This window comes from Triticum aestivum, chromosome 7B (assembly GCF_018294505.1).
Source record: "Triticum aestivum cultivar Chinese Spring chromosome 7B, IWGSC CS RefSeq v2.1, whole genome shotgun sequence".
Lineage (NCBI taxonomy): Eukaryota > Viridiplantae > Streptophyta > Magnoliopsida > Poales > Poaceae > Triticum > Triticum aestivum.
In genome coordinates this window covers 268,208,287-268,228,395 of record NC_057813.1, presented here as the reverse complement: position 1 = coordinate 268,228,395, position 20,109 = coordinate 268,208,287, and the positions used below count along the sequence as shown (strand labels likewise).

The 20,109-nt window shown below is 47.0% G+C and overlaps 1 protein-coding gene across 4 annotated transcripts in view; it reads left to right on the top strand.

The window, feature by feature from the left end:
* The window catches only part of LOC123158425 (uncharacterized), a 29,571-nt gene extending 12,123 nt beyond the window's left edge, over window positions 1–17,448 (top strand). For all 4 annotated transcript variants that reach the window (XM_044576420.1, XM_044576421.1, XM_044576417.1 and 1 more), the window contains one exon: window positions 16,870–17,448. In XM_044576420.1, the coding sequence (XP_044432355.1) occupies window positions 16,870–17,034 (165 nt within the window). In that variant the 3' untranslated portion in view covers window positions 17,035–17,448. The remainder of the gene's footprint in view (window positions 1–16,869) is intronic.
* Window positions 17,449–20,109: the final 2,661 nt, after the last annotated feature.

The window sequence follows — 20,109 nt, the reverse complement described above, 5'->3', positions numbered from 1 at the left end:
CTGGATCCTTCGAGGCTAGTAGGCTTATCTCAGTCGGCAACACATTATCGTGCAGTCTTCTGAGATCCCCTGATATGGCCTCCAGCGGTTTCGGCGGTAGGATCGGCTCGCCCGCGACATGGAACATGGCCGCACCTTTGACTGGTACACGCTCTGCAAAATCCGCCGTCTGGCTGCTATGTGCTCTGGCTTATTTGTAGGCAACAAAGGTTTTCTTCCGTGGTCTCTTCCTCTCCCTTTTCTTGGGCTGACCTTCCAGACCCTTCCTTAACCCCTCCACCAGTGTTGTCGGGCTAAGCACTGTACGACCCTCGTCTAGTTGAGCCTGCGTTGAGGCGGCATCTTCAGGCGTGTACTGTGAGGATTGCATGAAGAGAGACTTCTTGCCATCAACCCTAGGACGTTCCTGCCCGGGCACATCATCCATCTCATCAGCATGCTGATAGCCCGAGTCATCATATGGCTGACTCATCATTTCTACGTCGTCGTCATAGGCGCCTGTATTGAGGAACCGAAGAGGGTCATCCTCGTCCATCTCATCGTCCATTCTTTGTTCTACGGGGGCGATTACATCAGCCACTATTGGACTCCCTTCCTCGCGTCGCCCGCTGCTCTCATCCGGTACTACAGGCGCTGGTAATTGCGTAGGCGGGGTGGTGGTGTTCATACCTACTTGCTGATATGTGGTTATTGGTGTGCTCTTGGCCGCCTCCAGACGAAGAAGATTCTTCGGCCATAGTAGCATCCAACCCTTGCAGTTTCCAAGCCGCGTCGGGGTCCCGTCCTCCTCTCCATTGAGCCATATTGGAGGAGGCAAATCTTTGTGCCCCGATTTCACACTCGACAAGGTAACCCTGAAGTGGCCACCGAGGATCGGCTGGCCGTGGAACGTGAGTTCCAAGGGCTTCGTTATCACCGCCTTTCCCACGTCCACCTTCTGGCCTTTGATCACGTAGTGTATGGTGCACGGGGTTTCGTCGGCCTGCAAAGACATGTTTGCGGCGTAAAACATCCGAAAGGCAACGAAAATGGAATATTCTAGATATATGTTGGTCCGACGTGTAATTACCGTGAGGGCGTCGAGCTCAGCCAAAGACGAAGGCCCGCCTAGCGCGCCAGAGACAGAGGATCGGCTGCTATGAGCGGGTGTGGGTGCGGGTGCGGGAGCAGGCGGTTTTGCGTGAGCAGGTGATAGTGCGGTTCTGATGTTCACCGAGTTGCTCCCGACGAAGCTGGGCATGGGAAAATCATCTACCGCCTTGTCTGGATTTTTCCTTCGTCTAGTTGATGACAGCCGGGATCAAGTTAGTATCAAAATCATTTCTGCAGGCAGCGACTGCCTGCTGGACCGTCTCATTTTTCTTCTGATTGCTTTTTTGCGTCCTCATTTTTTTAACGCAAGCTTCACCTTCTCGTCGATGTTCGCCTGACTGAACTTCTTTTTTTGCTTCTTGGCCTCCGGGCACTCGCTGTAAAAGACATTCCATGTGGCGCCGTCTCCGACGGCATGCACACGTTCATATTGCGGCTGCTGGTCCAAAGGGAGTCCCTTCAGTTCGTTCAAAGCCGGGTTGAGAGGGGTGTCCCACTTGGGCCTCATCGACGAAGACTCGCTTTTGGCTATAAGTCTGTGTTGCTTCTCTTGCAAAAGGAACATCAAACGTGAACCGTTTACAAATGTGTAGTCCACTTAATCAGAAGCTAAATGTAAGGTGGTAAAGAATAATTACCAGTATTTTAATCAATTTCCTTGTGATCGGGTCGGTGTAAAAAACCTTCTTTTCCTTGTCCCATTTGTACCGGGCCCTGATGAAGTCACGCTCCAAGGGGTGGTGAACTTCGTGAAGGTGTCTGGGATCCTCGCGGCTTCACGTTCCTCGTCCTTCTTATCCCATATGGGTCTTTTGCCAAGGTACCCACGGCTTACGAGGCATTGGTTCCCCGTGTTACTTCGCTGAAGCCCCTTGAATTTCTCAGCCTTGTTTGTGTTGGTAGCGCAAGTGTCCTTAAACTTTTGGAACTCCTCTTCCGTAAGTGTCGGATTGTCCTCCAGAATCTTGGACAGGGGTTCTTTAGCATCAATAGCTCGTTTCACCCTCCCTTTCCAGGAGGCCAAATCATTGTTGAACATGCCCATGGCGTGATTGTTAATCTTTTTCATCTTCGGATCATCCCACGGGTGTTCTATGCGGTCTTCCCGGTCGGGCAATTGGAATCTCTTGTGCAGCTTCGCTAGAAGCAACTGCTTCAAATGTTTTTTACCCCTTAAGTCATTGTCTTTGATGCTCGCGGTTTCCCGTAGGATGCATCCGAGTTGGTTTCCGTAGCACTTGCGAGGTTCATCCGGCTCTAATGGCTCAAACTTGCCAGGGGCCATCTTTGCGATCAGCAGTCTCCGCTGCCGAGTTTGTTAGGTTTTCGTATCCTCTGCTTCTTCTTTTCATTAGCGGCTTCGGCGCCGGTACCTTCCCCGCTGGTCTCGGCGCCGTCATCGGTGCCGGTGCCATCGATGTCGATGTCGGCGTCAGTACCATCATCGAGGCCGCCCTGCAAACCTTGATTGTGCTTAGTAGCCAAAAAGTCGAGGTAGTTATGTTCACCCTCATAATTCATCTCGTCTGCATCGTGATCAGAAGGCCCGGTTTTTTTGTTGTTCGACATGTTTCCTACGATTAAGTCTCCTTGTTTAGTTGTTGAACTATAATAAAATGAGTAATGACATAAAAAGATCTATGCTTTGCCGGAATGCCGTTTCATTCCCGTCGCAGCAAATCCCGACACTTGATATGCCTACTTTCTAGTATAAATCATGCCAAAATTCACGGGAAATTTTGGCATGACCTTTGCTTAAAAGTGGATATATCGGGCGTCTGAAATTTACTGGAACGAAAATGAATCAACATTCCGGCGAAACATAGGCCACTCGGATCATTTACCCTACAAATAACCATCATTTTTCAAATATCACATGTTCAAATATCACATGTCCAAATCACATGTCCACTTTAAATTTGCATATAACAGGAAGAAAAATATAGAACTAGAAGAAAAATGCAAAAAGTCCTTTTTCTTCACAATATTTGAAACTAGTGTCAATCAATTTTGTTTTTTCTTTAAATAGCAACAATTGCTTTAACTAAAAATAAATAAATACCTAGAATTCTGTTAACTACACCTAAAACACCTAAAATTCTGTTAACTACATCTAAAATACCTAAATTCTGTTAACTACACCTAAAACACCTATCGAGCCTACTAGAACCTCCACCAATAAAAATTCCTAGAATAATATTTTTGTCCTAATTTGATACCTAGCTAAATACCAATAAAAATTTCTAGAATAATATTTCTGTCCTAATTTGATACAGAAAGTATACACATAAAAAATTGACTTGATTTATGTCCTACTTTATAATATGAACAATTTTACCTATTTTCTGAATTTTCTGACATAAAACTTCTACGAATATTTTGAATTCAGAATTCTCAAAATGCATACAACCATGAACAGTGGGAACATCAGAATCTAGCTATTTCATCAACACATTCTCTGAAATTTGAATTCACAATTTTCTGAATTTTTAATTCACAACGTCATTTTCTGAATTTTGAATTCACAAAAGATACAGTTTTTCAATTGTAAAGTAAACCTAGCTATTTCATGAACCCTAGAACCTAACTACAAAATCTAACTGCATGAACCTAACTACATAAACCCTAGAACCCTTTGGCAGAGAGAGAGAGAGAGAGGAGGGGCGGAGGACTTACAAGGGGCTAGGGGAGACGTCGGCTGCGAGGTGGAGCTCGGGGGAGATGCCGGCGCCGAGGTGGAGCTCGGGGGAGACGGGTGCGGGTGGAGGAGTGAGCGTTGATGACGCGGGCGGCGATGAAGGGCACGCGGAGGGCGACGGCGCGGCGTCGAAGGAGAGGGATCGAATGGGGAATGGGATGGAGGGAAGAAGTAGAGGAGGTAGCCCGCGCGGGGGGTTATGTCAAAATAGCAGTAGCGCAGTTCCGTAACCAGCGCTACTGCTAGGTTACGGAACTGCGCTACTGCTATCTTAAGTAGCTATAGCGTGTGTTACAGAACTGCGCCACTGCTATTTTAAGTAGCTATAGCGCGGGTCACAAAACCGCGCTACTACTATAAGTAGATATAGCGCGGGTTACAAAACTGCGTTACTGCTATCTTAAGTAGCTATAGCTCTTTTTTCATTATTTTGTATCATTTTCTTTTTCTTTTCATTTCATTTTTTCTTTCTCCTTTTTCTATTTATTTTCATTCATTATTCTATTCCTTTTTTCATGTTGTTTTCTTTTCCTTCCTTTACTTTTTCCTTTTCTCCTCTGAAAGATGACCGAGCTAGCCGAAACCATATGCATGGTGGGAAGGGGATACATTAATGTATATAACTAAGACGATATATACTACACATCATTTCACCGATAACAATTAAGTGCGTACACAAAATAAATACATATATATATATATAAATGATGCATGGTTTTTCAGCGTCAAAGTTTTCGTTTTTGAGTGAGCTTCTTTCCCTTCTTGTATGTTGACGAATAATTGAGCCCCTTGTTGTGACTTTTCCTTTTATATGGAGTACGATCTTTCTTGGTAGTATCGTATTGATTCTTCTTTTGACATATGCTTTATCATCATCGTCATCTTCCCTCATCGGGTTGCCGTACTGGTCGTAGTCTTCCTCGTTGGCGACTCCATCCATTCCAATGATGTTCTCTTTGCCTCTCCTCACGACAATACGGCTGGGATTCCTGGGGTCGGTTATGAAGAAACATTGTGTCACGTGTTTAGCGTGTACCCACGGTTCGTTTTTTGCGATGGCGTTCACGGTAGCGCTCTTGGCGTCAGGTATAGACATGGTAGTGAAATATCGGTTTTCTCTTTCGACATTCTTAGCCCATCTGACACGGAACATCATCGCACTGTGTAGTCTAGATTAGTCAACCTCCCAGATCTCCTCGACCCTTCTGTAGAATCTTTCAGTTGCGGCGTTGTCGTTGGTCATGCATTCCATCGTCATCCCTGAGTTATGAAAATCACTGTTTATATCTTGACCTCTGTGTAAAATGTGTATTCGTTGATATCATATTTCTGATAGGTCGCGAGGTTGGCCGCGGGGCCATATGCTAACGCGTATATAAGCAAGCCGTCCGTAGAGCCCTCTTCCGGGGGATTAGCAAGAATATGCTCTTTGAACCAATGCAGGAAAGTGGAGTTGTGCTCTCTAGTAACTTCGGCGTTCGTCCTGCATAGCCCCCGGTCACGACACTTCTTTGGATGGTTTCTTTGTGCAGTGTCACAAGAGGACCTACTGCGTCTAGGTGATGTAGCACTACTAAGTTTGCTATGTCAAAATTGTTGCGTCGATCCGAGTAACCCACATGCAGTTCCTGCGACCGTTGGCGTGACCTCCTTCTTCGAGCCTCCCAAGGTGCTTCTTAACGGGCAAACCAACACCAGGCCGGTCTTCGCCATATAGATAATTCTCACAGAAAGAGATGCACTCTTGTGTTAGATAGCCCTGGACGATGCTTTCATCCGGACGGGACATGTTACGAACGAATCTTTTGATGACCCCATTCATCCTCTCGAACGACATCATGTTGTGCAGGAATGACGGCCCCAGGTCTATTATGTCGTCCACAATGTGGACACATAGATACACCATGACGTCTAAGAACGCGGGCGGGAAGTACATCTCGAGCTCATTTAGTATCACAACGATCTCTTTCTGTAGCCTTCGGAGCTGCTTCACACTGATCGACTTTCGAGAAATGACGTCGAAAAAGTTGCAGAGACCAATAAGCATGTCATGGACGTGCTTGTCCATTATCCCTCTAAGGGCAACAGGTAGTATCTGCGTCATCATCACATGATAGTCATGGGACTTCATCCCGCTGAACTTTTTCTTCTTGGTGTCTAGAAATCTGCTTATCTTCCCACAGTAACTGAAACTAACTTTGATTCCGGTAAGGCACTTAAAGAATTGATCGATCTCAGCCGGACTTAAGGTGAAGCAAGAAGAGGGGCAACAATCCTCTTCCTTCATTTTTTTGCCCTTCTTCTCCCGCGTCTCCGTCTCTATCTCTGTCTCACTTTTTACGGGGCGGTATGTGCAGATTTGCCCTGATTTTCAAATTTTGCAAGTCTCTTCTTGCCTTCGACCCATCCTTGGTCTTATCGGGCATGTTCATCAGTGTCGCAAGCAAGCTCTCAAGGACATTCTTCGTGATATGCATTTGATCAAGGCAATGAGGCGTGTCGAGTTTGTGCCAGTACTCCTAGTCCCAGAAAACAGACCTCGTCTTCCATACCTTCAGCAGCGGCTCCGGCGCATTTTTCATCGTGTTTCCCGACGAGGGACACTATTCCCAGTTTTCAATAGCTCATCGATTTTGGTGCCGCTTCGCTTACGTGGAGGTTCTCGATGCTCAGCCTCACCATTGAGTAGATCTCCACGGTTTCTCCACGGGTCGTCCTTCTTGAGCCATTTTCGATGCCCCATGTACACGAATTTTTTCAGACCCGCCATCTTTCGTTGACGTTAGCTGCTGAGATGTCCATGCAGTGCGTGCATCCGCAATATCCGTGGCACAACTGGCCTGCGACATATCCGTAACCGAGATAGTCGTGTACCGTCGTGATCAGCGCGGCTCTCATATAGAAATATTCGCCTTTGCTGGCGTCCCATAGAAGAAAGAGATTAGGGGGGGGGAGTAGTGAGAAAGAAGCACAGTGAGGGAGAGAGGAGGTGGAAGCTAGGGGAAAGTGAAAGGAAGAGAGGATGGGGGAGGGGGAGGGGGTAGGAAAAGGTGGCTGCTATGCCTTAGCAACAGCGAGGGTTGGGAAAACGCGCTGCTACTAAAATCGTATTAGTAGCGCGCTTCTGCAACACACGCTCCTGCTATGTGGGGCCCACCATGTGGCAGGTTCAAACTTAGCAGTAGCGCTCTCCCTTGAAAACGCGCTACTACTATATACTTAGCAGTAGCGCGTGTTTTGGAAGGTCGCTATTACTATACCTAGCCTGTCGGCAAAGTGTGGCAATTATAGTAGTAGCGGTTTTTCTGGAACTGCGCTACTACTGTGTAGATAGCAGTAGCGCCCTTAGTAACCACGCACTACTGTTAAGTAGCAGTAGCATCTCATTTTAACGCGCGCTACTGACAAGCTTCCATGTATAAACTTTTCTCTAGTAGTGCATGTGAGGGTAACTACCACTAGTGGTAGGAAATATTTGTCTTATATGGCGCTAAAGTGGGTGCACGCAGAAACTCTAATCGTACGCTCCGGATGCTAATTGCACACCGCTCGACCGCACTAGCCGCTCTTATAACTAACCATGGTAAAAGCACAGAGATGATTCTTGTTACCGGCTGCCACACTTTGCACGTCTGCCCCATGGCACTTGTCGCTAAGCATGGTAAAAAAGCTAGCTTATGTGGTAACGTGATTAAAGCCTTTACTGGCTCCTATGCATATGTACTAATTTCAGTAAAGGTTCTTGCAAAAAATAGTACTTCCTCCGTCCGGAAATACTTGTCATAAAAATGGATACAAATAGACGTATCTACAACTAAAATACATCTAGATACATCCATTCCTCGGACAAGTATTTCCGGACGGAGGGAGTAACAGGATGAAACCATTACTACTTTTTGACCTGTGTACATGGTACATGCTAATTTAATTTATGGTATTTTCCGATGGAGAAACATATTTGATGGTAATTGTATTAAGGTCAGGTAAGGAGCCTATGGCTATTAGTTGCTACTATGTACTATAGGTAGTAATTGCAGAGAGTGGCATCTTGGCACATGGAAGTGCGCACTCCTGGTTTTTAAAATGTGTTTAAAACATATTTTAAAATGTTAAAAAATTTCAAACAAAAATTTGGCGCGTACATCTCGATATTGTACATGTTCACAAAGTCGTTTCGCGAAAAACGCGAAACTGACAACTTATGTGTCGTGTGTGAAAAAGACAAAATTCGGTGTTAAAAATGCTTTTCACGAGACATCCTTTTGTCATTTTTACACAAGCCGCAAAGAATGTCGGTTTTCTCCCAAACTTAACGTGCACACATATGTATGCGCCAAATTTTTGTTTGGAATTTTGCACACTTAGAAATATTTTTTTCATGCGCAGGAGCGCGCGCTCCCGGGAGCACCAACGGATTTCCGAAGTAAACATATTAATAGTACGATGTCAATTACCGACAGCAATTTTGTGCAAATATAGTAAACCAAAACAAGGTCCATAGTAAACCTAAAATAATCTTGTGATTTCTGTGAAGGCAATTAGGCCCTACGGTAATTCAACCCTAATTTCTACACGGCTTTCATTTGCATCTTAGTTGCTAAAGAAAAAGTGAATTATACCATATAGTAATGTAATTACTAGGCACTGCCAACCGTAACACCAAGGACCCGAAATAGTAATGCAGTTACTATGTACTAGTGGCTAGTGTATATGGGCATTACCATCTATTCTATACCCATTACTAACAATGATTAGCCGCCTTAGAAGCGGGACGTCGTGGAGCACGCGAGCATTGATGGTAACTAAATTAAATCCTGTTACCATTTTCTTTAAACACCTTTACCCTCAACTATTTAGCAGCGGTGGGGAGGCCTACTTCTGCGGTGCGACCCGCCCACCTAATTAGGCCGAAGCGTAGGCCACCCAGGGGTAGTTACCCCACATGTCCCATATACTGTCATGTGGTACTATATACCACTTTATCATTCTAAATATGTTCATATACTATATCTAAGATATTTCAAAGGAAGATAGACGAAAAAATTGCATGTAAATCCATAGTTTTTTGTATATTTTGAGAATACCTTCATATTTGTAGATATAAAACAATCTACTAAAAAAATAGTACATACTACCTAAAGAGTAGTATATATACTATCCAAATATTCTTATATACTACATATTACACGTATATACTCTCGGTTTTGATAGATACTACATACAACATACAAAACTCACGTGAAGGTAACTACCGCTGGTGGTAGGAAACATTTGTTTATATATATTCTGCTAATATTAGCAGAATTATATTATGCTAACACTTTCGAACTGCATGCTCAACGCAAGTGCACGGCATTTTTGAAGTAAGAGTACTGCAATACTGAGACGAGTGAACTTCTCGTCGCAAAAAACTACACGCGGTTTTTTCGATACTGTTTTTTATTTAATTCTTAAACTGTTTGTCAGAATGAGGCGTGTGATATACCTTTGGAAAGCTATGGATTAGGTGCAACTTCGCCATGTTGAACACTTTTCGAGATTCTTCACGGTTTAAGAGCAACTTCAAAAAGGTGCGGTGCCTGACGAGTGACAGCGAGCGTCTTTTCGCGTTTTTTTCCTAACGGCTCGTCGGAACGATGCAAATGATACCCCGTTGGAAAGATATCATTGAGACGCAACTTTTTCATATAGAATACTCTATAATTCCTTACTGTTTAAGAGCAATTTCAAATTTACCCAAACACGAAAACTCTGTTTTATTTTGGGATTTTTCGATATGGTTTTCGTGGAAGTTTTTTAACCGTTTGTCGAAACGAGGCGTGTGATACGCCGTTGGAAAGTTATGGAAGAGGCGCAACTTTGATTTGTAGAACATGTTTTGAGATTCCTGGTTTTAAACTAATTTTGGAAATGGCGCGGCAGCTAACGAGTGACTGCGAACGTTTTTTTCGTAATTTTTCCAAACCGCTCATCGGAATGGTGCAAATGATATGCCCTTGAAAAGATATCAACGAGCCCCAACTTTTTGATGTAGAACACTCTAATTTCTTACGGTTTAAGAGCAGTTTTGGAATTACCGAAATGCGGACGCTCTGTTTTTCACGACACCAAAATCGACGCGTGGACCGCGTCAGACAGAAGAACGCACTGCTTAAGACTGAAAGCCGCACTACATCAGACGGGAAAGCGAACTGCATGATTTCTTTTGTCAGACATAAATTTCCCCGGAGGAGGAAGTGGAGTGCGCTTCACATCAGGCGTAAGTGAAGCAACACTATCGAGAAGTGAACCGCATTACTTTCTTTTTTGTCGTTATCATAACAATTTTCCGCACTTAACATTTTTGAGAGTAAGTGAACCGCAACAGTACCGAAAGTGAACCGCGAAACTATCGAAAGTGAACCGCGACACTATCTAAAGTGAACCACATGAGTTTTTGTTGTCACTTTTCTAACCTTTTTATGAACGAAAGTGAACCGCAAAGACGAGGGCAAGTGAACCACAACACTATCGAAAAGTGAACCGCATAACTCTTTTTGTTGTTTCCCTAAAAATTTTTCACACTTCAAGTTAGGCGCAAGTGAACAACATCACTCTCGAAAGTGTACCGCAGGGGCAAAATCTAGTGAACTACATCTCGAAAGAATCGAACTTGCAAAAGTGAACCGCGGGGGTATATAACTAGTGAACTACATCTAAACTTTTTCTTCTTTTTGTCGTTTACAAAGTGAACCACAGAGTATTTTGCACTGAACCATAATCTCACATGAAATAGTATTGAACTTCAAAAACAAAATAGACGATAGTACACATATACACACAGCCGTCCAAATCACAGAACACAACCTAAAATAAACAAAGAAATGCATCCGAACCGCAATGCTCTAGTAGCAGAACCGCACCAGCCAAATTTTCATGGCCTGTACACGCAATTAACAATTGTCATGGCCTATCCACGCAGTTGACTCCTACTGAACTGCACCAACCTAAAAACCTTTTACTGAAAAACTACGCATTGTGCCCATCTGAACCACATCCCCTCGGTGATGCGTACTGCATCAAGCGACGCTACCACAGGGTGAACTCCATCGAAGGGGTAGAGTACTGCACCACACGTGTTTTTCTTATACATTACTTTTTTGCAAATTTAACCATAGAACAAACAGTAACAACAGAAGAATGAACTGCAATGTAAAACTACAATGATGCATGTGATGAACTGCAAGACGCTCCAAATGCATGCATTGTACTACTGCTTTTTCCCTAAGCACTTGACGAGGAACCGAACTGCAAAACATAGAGCAGAGCTGTCAAATCTGAAAAGGTAAAAAGGAACTTTCTGATCTGCACAACCGCCATAGTTCTTCCAAGGACTGCTCGCGACAGGGGATCTCTGAAGACGTGGAAGTGGCCGGCTTTGGCAGCACCTCCTCTGGTCCTCTCACTGTTGGTGGTTGTCAGAGCTCGATCCGGTGGGCACGCTGACCTCCAGTTGTTGTGGTGTGGCCGAATCAAAGGAGAGGGAGAGCATCAGGGAGACTGGGAGCATCATGGACTCCACGCTCCCTCGGTGGAGCTGCAGTCCCCGTGGGCGGGACTAGCCGCCGGAAGCTGCCAATAGTGGAGGTTGTTTGAACCAGGGAGCTGCACATCGGCGTACTGCACGTTGAGGGCCGGTGAACCGCACGCCCTGCACGCACCCACGAGATGCACCGCCTGAGTGCATGCTGCGCGTTGTGAAGATTTGCATGCCATGTGCGAGCGCACTGCTTGTTCGGTGATGGTGTCCGCGGGGGAGCACGCCAACAGTTCTCTGGGGTGGAGTCAGCATTGGAGCCTTGGAAGAGGGAGGAGTGCACTGGCGCGACCCTCGCCAGTGGAAGGAGAGACGACCCCAGGGGCATTTGATCTCTGGTGAAGACGAGGGGAGGGACACCGAGCGGACCCGCGGCGGCAGCAATGCAGGTCACCTGGGTGCAGCGCGCCCGAATCCACGCCGGCAGCCGCGCGAGGCCCTTGGGGCTGGCGGGCCCGGATCCACACCGGCAGCCGCTCGGGCCGCCTGGGTGTAGGGCGCCTAGACCGACGCTGGGGGCGGTGAGGAGGCTCACTAGGAAGATGGAGGTTGCCCCACGAGCAAGGGACGGCGACAGCGCGAGGTTGTGGAGGTGGTGAGTTTAGTGCCCCCCGGCGGGGTGGGGGGATGGGGAAGAAGGAAAAGGGGGAGGAATGGGGTGGCGCCCGGGAGTAGGCTAGGAGGGAGGGAGAAGGTGAGTGGTTGTGCGGGCGGCTAGGGGGATATTTTTTATCTTTGTATAGGTGCGGTTCGGTTTGGGGTGGGTAGGGTGGCTGCTTTGTTGTTTTTAGCGGTGCTTAAGTGTTAGTAGGATAAGCGTTTTGTTGTTAAGTCTTAAAGGTGTTAGTAGAATAAGCGTTTTGTTGGTAAGTCTATTCATCACTCAGGGAGCAGAATAAATTATTCTTCACCCGAGGTAATCTTACGATCATTTCATAAATAAATTACATTTCAAATGAAAATAGTTACATTTATATTGATTCATTGCATAAAATTTGACATAAGAAAAAAATATAGGTCATAAGATCAGAAATAGTATATTTTATGTACATTTTATACTATGTTTTTACATTTGTAATTTTACTTAACATAAAATATTTTTTACGGTGATTATATATTTTCTTACATTCTCTTTTATGTCTGAAATAGATAAAATTTACGGAACGTAAAATTACAGTGCATTGATGTTAAAACAGAGGGGGGAGGGGGGTGAAAAATAACTATTCCTTGCTGTGTCTATCATAGCTTATCACATAACTTGTTTAGGCTCGCTAAGTTTGAACGATTTAAAAGTTATCAAGAAAATATAAAATAAATAGTGGAGCGTCACTCTAATGTAATAAGGTGATCTAGTGGACGGATTGTGAAAATAGGCAATTATGTGTCCTCAGCAAAAATATCAATTTTTTCAGCTCGCTGCGACATAAATATATATTGAAATTTTCTTTTGTCCAGGACACATGCAGTTGAAAATTTATATACACATGGGAGCGCTAAACTGAGCTTCAGCTTACAATGTTAATTCTACGCTCCGGCCAGAACTTCGCGCCCAACTAATCAGCTAAGGCTAGTCATAGTGGGGAGTAACTTTGACTAGTGTCGTATGCATGACACTAGTCTAAGTTACTCCCCTTATAATGCAAAGTGTCATAGAAGTAGTAACATATGGTTGCATTTATTAGCTTGTAGATTCAACTTTTCTTGGGAAACGCTATGTGATGGTAACATAATATGTTACTCCAAACACCTCTCTCCTCATTAACTAGCTGCCACATAAGCAAACTTGTCTCGGGATATGTTATGTTACTTGCTATGTTACTCCCACTATGACCAGCCTAACGCACTCAACCAAGCAACCAACATGCGCGCAACTAGTGCCTTGGTCTCCCACTTGAACCTAAATTCCTAGGTAACTAGTAGTAAAGCATATTAACCTTTTTACTACATATGCCTGGTCACAAAGTCTATGGTAACGTCACACATAAAATGTACTAAAACATGTTAACCACTTTACTAGACATATCCGGAAAATCGGTAGTGAACCTGTAGTAAAATTAGTAACCTCTTTACTATAGATGCACTTTTGTACTACACATGTCTGGCCATGAAGTTTGTAATAACACCCCATGCAACATATAGTAAAAATGCTAACCACTTTACTGCACATTCCTGGGAAAACAATCAGTACTATAACATGTAGTATAGTTAGTACCATAGATGCATGGACATGGTAGAGGCTAGTTCAACCCCCCCCCCCCCCCCGAGCCGCTCCGGCGATCGTCCTCGGGGCCAACCCTGGCCGCCTCCGCACTGTCCCCTCCTCCCGGCCTCTCTCCCCTACCGCCGCCGTAAGGCGCCGTCGGGCAAAGCCCGGTTGGCGTAGGTGGCGGCGGGGAGCTTCTTCCCCTCGGCATGGTCAGCGGCTGGCGCGGGACAGCGTGGGGGCGTCAGGTGGCCGCGGGCCCGGTGGCGCGGCGCTGGGAGCGCGGGGCGGCGGCATGACGGCGCCCTGGGGCCTGGACGGCGCGTGGCGGCTCCAGTGTGTCCTCCCCATCAGGTGGCGGCCCGTGGGGCGACACGGGTCAGATCCGGTGCCGGTGGCTCGTCCTTCAGCGGGGGCTGTGGGCGGCATCGACCATGGCTGGCTTCTCCCTGATGTAGGTAGGGGCCGCGGTGTGTTGGCGGTGGTGATGGGGTGGACTAGGGCGGAGGCGGGCAACGCGCTATCGGCGGTCTCCCTGGTGCCACAGACTGCGCATGGCTTGGGTCACGGTCGGTTGTTTCCTCTTCGCTGTTGGGTGGGGGTAGCAGCGGCGTGGTGGCAGTGCGTGCCCGACGGCTCCAACGCTTGGAGCTCGCCGGGCGGCGCGGGTTGGGCAGTGGCCCGGTGTGGCTGCTGCTGCTTCGGCCGTGGGTGGCTCCAAGACAGCTTTGCAGGTCGGTTGCGGCGGCGGCTGGCTTGTGCTGGCGTCAGCTCGTCCGTAGGCGGCTTGTGTCGGCATTCGATATCCCTTTTCGTTGTTCGGGCGCTACTTTCGTCGAAGGGTTGGCCTTCTCCCAGTTGCGGTCTATCGCTCGTCTCGCGCCCGGTGCTGCAGGACCGAAGTCGTCTCGAGCCCGGCGGCAGGACCGAGCTCGTCTTGCACCCGGTGCTGCAGGACGGGTCGACGGAGGCTAGTTTTGGCCGGCCTATAGGGTCTCGACGCTGGGGGCCGCCCAGTGGTTTGAAAGGCGGGGCCTTTCCGCTCGTCTCTTTGGTTGGGGTAGCAGCGGGTCTCGGATGAGGTGGTGTCAAGGTTTTGGATGCCGGGGCGGCGGCCCTGGTGGTGGTAGCACGGTGCTCATGGGCACAATCCCGTGGCATGGTGTTGCCCGGTGGCCATGGCCCTGTCGTGGTGGCCGGGTTGTGGCATTCGGTGGCGGTGAGTGTTGGCCAGGGTGAAAACCTGTTCTATCTTCGAACGGACCAGCGGCGGCAAAGCTCGTTCCCTTTTTGAAGGCGTCGTCCCGGCTCTCATTGCCCTCGTGTTGCTCCAGGGGAAACTTTGATCCTCGGATCGGGCGGTGGCAGCGCTCCAGTGTCATAACCTTCTAGAAGTCGTCGCCTTGGAGCCCACGGTTCGTCGTATGCGGCTTCATCTCTTCGCGGCGGTGTATTCATGGTTGAAGCCCCTGGTTGCTCTTGTAGTGCTAGGGGTGGTGTGGCTGCGCTCAACGCCTATGTATCCTGTCTTGGGTGCGTACGTGTCTTGTGGTGGCGTGCGTTTGTACCGGGTTGTTGATCGTTGTTTTATTTATAAAGCTAGGTGAAAGCCATTTTGGGTAAATGCATGGACATTGTTAATAAAATTTGAGATAACATGTAGTAGTAAATGTGTGATATCTCTAAGCCATGTTTGTTTGGGTTTTTGCTTCCGCTTTTGCAGCTTTTTTACTTTGACCAAAAAGCCATAAAAACTCCTAAATAGATGCTTTTGGAGCTTTTATGGCTCTTGGAGCTCAAATAGGTTATATTGCATCAAAAGCTAAAAAAGCTCCAAAATACCCATTTCTTTACGGAGGGAGTACTATATATATCACAGTTAAATTGACTAGTAAAGTGATCACTAAACGCTCTTATATTTCTTTATAATTTACTAGTCAACTCACTCTTTAAAAAAGCTCCAAAAAAGCTCCAAAAGATTACTAAACGCTCTTATATTTCTTTATAATTTACTAGTCAATTTTACTAGTTGAAGGAACTTGTGGGTTAGGATAGTAAGGACATGGTTACATATATGTGCAAGAGTCTTTTACCATCAGGTGGAAACTGTGGGTTGGGACGTGGTCACTTTCTTAATGAGCGAGTTCGATCGTTGTTTGAATGGCCGGGGCGTAGAAGAAGTTAATATATATATAATGGCTCCAACGAGTCAAATTTAACTAATGAACACATACAAAGGTCTTGTGATCAAGATACAAGTAAATAGAATCGAAATATACCTTAGACAGGTAAGATTTAACCAATGCCTTAAGAAGGCTAAAAAAAACAAGTGGCGTCCATATCACTGCCCATACCACTATCTTAGGGATTTCTTTTTTTTTTTAGAAAAAGAGGAGGACCCCCTGCCTCTGCATCTAGACGATGCATGCAGCCATTTTATTAATTATTCACATAAGACCTTACAAAGTCATACAACAGTAAGACTAAAGCCACCGTCTAGTCAACATCAGTCGCTACTTCTATCCAGTTGATGTAGGGATGTTGATAGTCTAGGCCTAATACCAAACAGACCTCGTAGCCAAACCTAACATCTAAGACCTGAGGTCCCAACCAGGACGCCTGCCGGGTATGGGGCACCCACCGGTCCGGCGCACTCCTCAACCAAGACGCCTACCGGGTATGAGGCCGCCGCAGCCACCTGCCACCAATCCATCTTCTGTGTTGTACTGCTGCATCTACCTTGCCCGGTCTAGCTGTCGTCGACGCCACCACGACCGCCAGACAACGCCACCATCCTGCGCTCGTCCATCGTCACACGTCCACCGGCGAGACCCCGCTGCTCCATGCCGCTGAGACCCGCCGTTGTCGACGTGCCAGATGCCACGCTGCTCCTTCGACGCGAAACACCACCTGTTCCACTGGTCCCATCCACTCGGCCCGCAGTTCCTCAAATCGAGGGATAACCATAGCTAACGTTGTCATACAGATTATCTGTTGAAGAAAAATAATTATTAAAATTCCAATCCTCGTCCCCAACCAACCTTCTCTCATCGCCGACACCATGGGCAGCCAATCCTCGCTCCTCTGATATGTACCCAAACATTGTCACGTTCATCGGTCTCAAGACTGGTAGTAATGAAGTTCATCTGTCTTGGGACCGGTACCAGTCATCGCATGTGACACTAACTCTAAGGACTGTAATGTTTTCTCGGGTGCTTTTTCATTCTTCATGCATTCCCCTGTATGGAGTTATATTTCTTTTCACCTTTTGTTGAAGTCTCCCGTTAATATATCTTGCAGGAACAACAAGAAAAGCAACTTGAGCTAATCCTTGCAATTGGGGAAGCAAGTAGGATATTAGATGAGCAGGACTTCTTAGGCCAGGAAACTGCTATATCTTCCAGTTCAGCTCCAGATTATGCAAATATAAGGGACCCGAATATCCATGGAACATCAGATTTTTAGGCACGGCAAATCGAATGTCTTTTTTTGGCAATTTACGTTGGCGCAAGGATGGCAATTAAACTTACCACCCTCGGCAAACATAATTTGCCATGAAAAACGTTTGATTTGCTATGCCTAAAAATCTGACGTCAGTCTTTTTTAGCATTTCAAAATATAAAAGCTGAAACACTTGCAGGCGGCAATAAAAACCCTGATTTCATTTGCCGAAACAGAAGCTATAGAAGCGTCATAAGCCTCTGCAGTAAGGTTTTGTACCATCCAAATAGTGAAGAGGAATAGATGATTAAAGTGGTTCCCTGACGAATAAAATCACTGCTTTGAACAGTAAGCTGCCAGCAATATTTTGATATGCTCTTTGTAAACACAGGAGACGCAGAATAAATACACCATAACGTGTGATATGTGCAGAGCAAAGCTGTTGTTTTTACAAGATCCCATATGTCTGTTCAAGCATGAACGCGGCTGCTGTCCAATAAGCTGCAAGCACGCTGAGAAGTTAAAATATGGAACCAGCTGGCAGTGGCTGGGCAAGTAAAATTATCTACTGAGCATTACCCATCTAGCTAGGACCGTCCAGTCTTCAAATCATCCTGTGATTGTGTAATGATTTGTGTTACACCAGGTTTTTTTGAAAACGGGCAAAAGATTTGCCACGTATATTAATTAAGAGAGAATAGAGTTTGTGTTACAAACACCCCTTAACAATACACGGAAGAATCACTCTCCCGGCATGATGGACCATAGCTTCTTAGCTCCAGCGGCGACCCAAAATGATGCCTCCCTTTTGATGTTGTCGAGAAGAACCGTAGGCGGAGCGGCCATGTTGCGGAATACACGAGCGTTTCGCTCGTTCCAGATCGTTCATGTAGTGAGCATGGTGAGCGAGGCCATGGCCTTCCGGTTGGGGACGGAAGCATCAGTCAACCCAAGCCACCAGTTTAAGGTGGAATGCCTCAGGGGCCAAGTAGAGGTGTCAATGTGAATGAGTTGCAGCCACGCCTTGACCAAGCCCCATAGGCGAACGGTGAAACGACATTTGAAGAAGAGATGGTCAACCGATTCATTCTCACGCATGCATAGGGGGCATGAGCCACAGTTAGGCCAACCACGCTTGGCCAATCGATCCGCAGTCCAGACTCTATTTTGGATGGCCAGCCAAGCAAAGAACTTGACCTTGGGTGGAGCCCAGATTTTTCACACTGCATGCTCCAAGGGAGAGCGAATGAGGCCGAGAAATTGCGCTTTGTAGGCGGACTCCACCGTGTAGAGGCCACTAGTAGAATGCTTCCAAACAATGTCGTCGTCAATATCCTCCTGTAGGTGAAAATCCCGGATGGTGGCCCAAAGCTCGAGAAATTGTCTGAAGTGCTCTATAGAAAAATCGGACGTCATCTTGATCTTTTTAACCCAAGCGCCATCCTTTAGTGCTTCCCGCACCTTCCAATTCTTGCTCGTTGACGCCGCGTAGATGAGAGGGGCCAAATCCATGGGTTTGCGGTTGTGCACCCACGGAGAGTCCCAAAAGGGGGCGCGCGCGCCATTTCCCATGATAATAGTTGAGGAGGCATAGAAGAAGTTGTAGTCTGCGTCATCGCACGGGTTGCCCATGCCAACCCACATCTTAGTTGGCTCCTTCCACTCAAACCAAATCCAACGAATCCTCGGTGCCCTAGCGAATTTCTCCGTGTTTAGCACTCCAAGACCCCCATTGGCAATTGGGCGGCAAACGGTGTCCCAATTAACCTTGCATTTGGCCCTGGTGGTCTTGTCTGTTCCCTCCCAAAGGAATGCTCGCTCAAGCTTGTTGAGATTTTTGAGGGTGCTTGTGGGGACGACGAGCGTAGTGATGAAGTATATGGCTTGGGAGGCAAGCACGGACTTGACCAAGGCGGTGCGTCCCATAGACGTGATGTTTTGCCCGTCCCAAGGGACCAACTTTGCCGCCGCCTTATCCTCTAAGAACTGAAAGTCCACCTTCCTGAGCCGCCACACAGAGAGCGGGAGGCCTAAGTATTTCATGGGGAAGGATCCACGCGCCGCCGGAAGCTTTTGAAGGATGTCCGACAGGTTGATGTGCCCACAACAGATTGGGATGACCGAGCTCTTGTGAAAGTTGGTGGCTAGAACGGTGACATCACCAAAAAGACGAAGGATGTTGGAGAGGTGGTCAATATCACGCTTGATGGGTGCCATGAAGACCGCCGCGTCGTCCGCATAAAGGGAGGTTCGTAAAAGAACCCCACGGCCACGGATTTTATGAAATAGCCCTCTAGTTGCCGCCATCTCAAGAATTCTTTGGAGTGGGTCGATCGCGAGCACAAATAGCAAGGGGGATATAGGGTCCCCCTGCCGGAGACCCTGGCCATGGATGATGGGGCTGCCAGCGACGCCGTTAAGAAGAATCCGCGAGGAAGAGGAGCAAAGTAGGGCGGTGATCCAATCTCTGAAAATGCTCGGGAACCCCCTACGGCGGAGGAGGTCAATGATATACTCCCACTTGACTGAATCAAATGCCTTCCGAATGTCCAACTTGAAGAGAAGCGAAGGGGTTTTGCACTTGTGGAGCCTCCGTGCAAGATTCCTCACATACATGAAATTGTCATGGATGCTTCTTGTCTTGATGAAAGCACTCTGCGCGTTGGAGACAAGGTGGAGCATGTGGTGGCTAAGACGGATGGCAAGGACCTTTGCAATGATCTTGGGAATAGCATGAATCAGACTAATTGGACGGTAATCGGAGATTTCTTCAGCTCCATCCTTCTTTGGGAGCAGTATAATGTTGGCAGAGTTGACCCAATGAAGGTTGGCCATGCGGAGGTTACCGAAGCAAAAGATGGCCTTCATAATATCATGCCTGATGATGGCCCAACAACTCTTGAAGAAAAGCCCGGTGAAGCCATCCGGGCCGGGCGCCTTGTCACCAGGCATCTGGTTGATGGCCTCACGCACCTCCTCCTCGGAGAAAGGGTCCGCGAGGTTGCCCAAATCATCACGAGCCTCAATGTCCAACCCCTCCCAGTTGAAGTCTGTGGTCGCCGCGGAGCCTTTTCCCATGGTCGAGGAGAAATAGTCGTG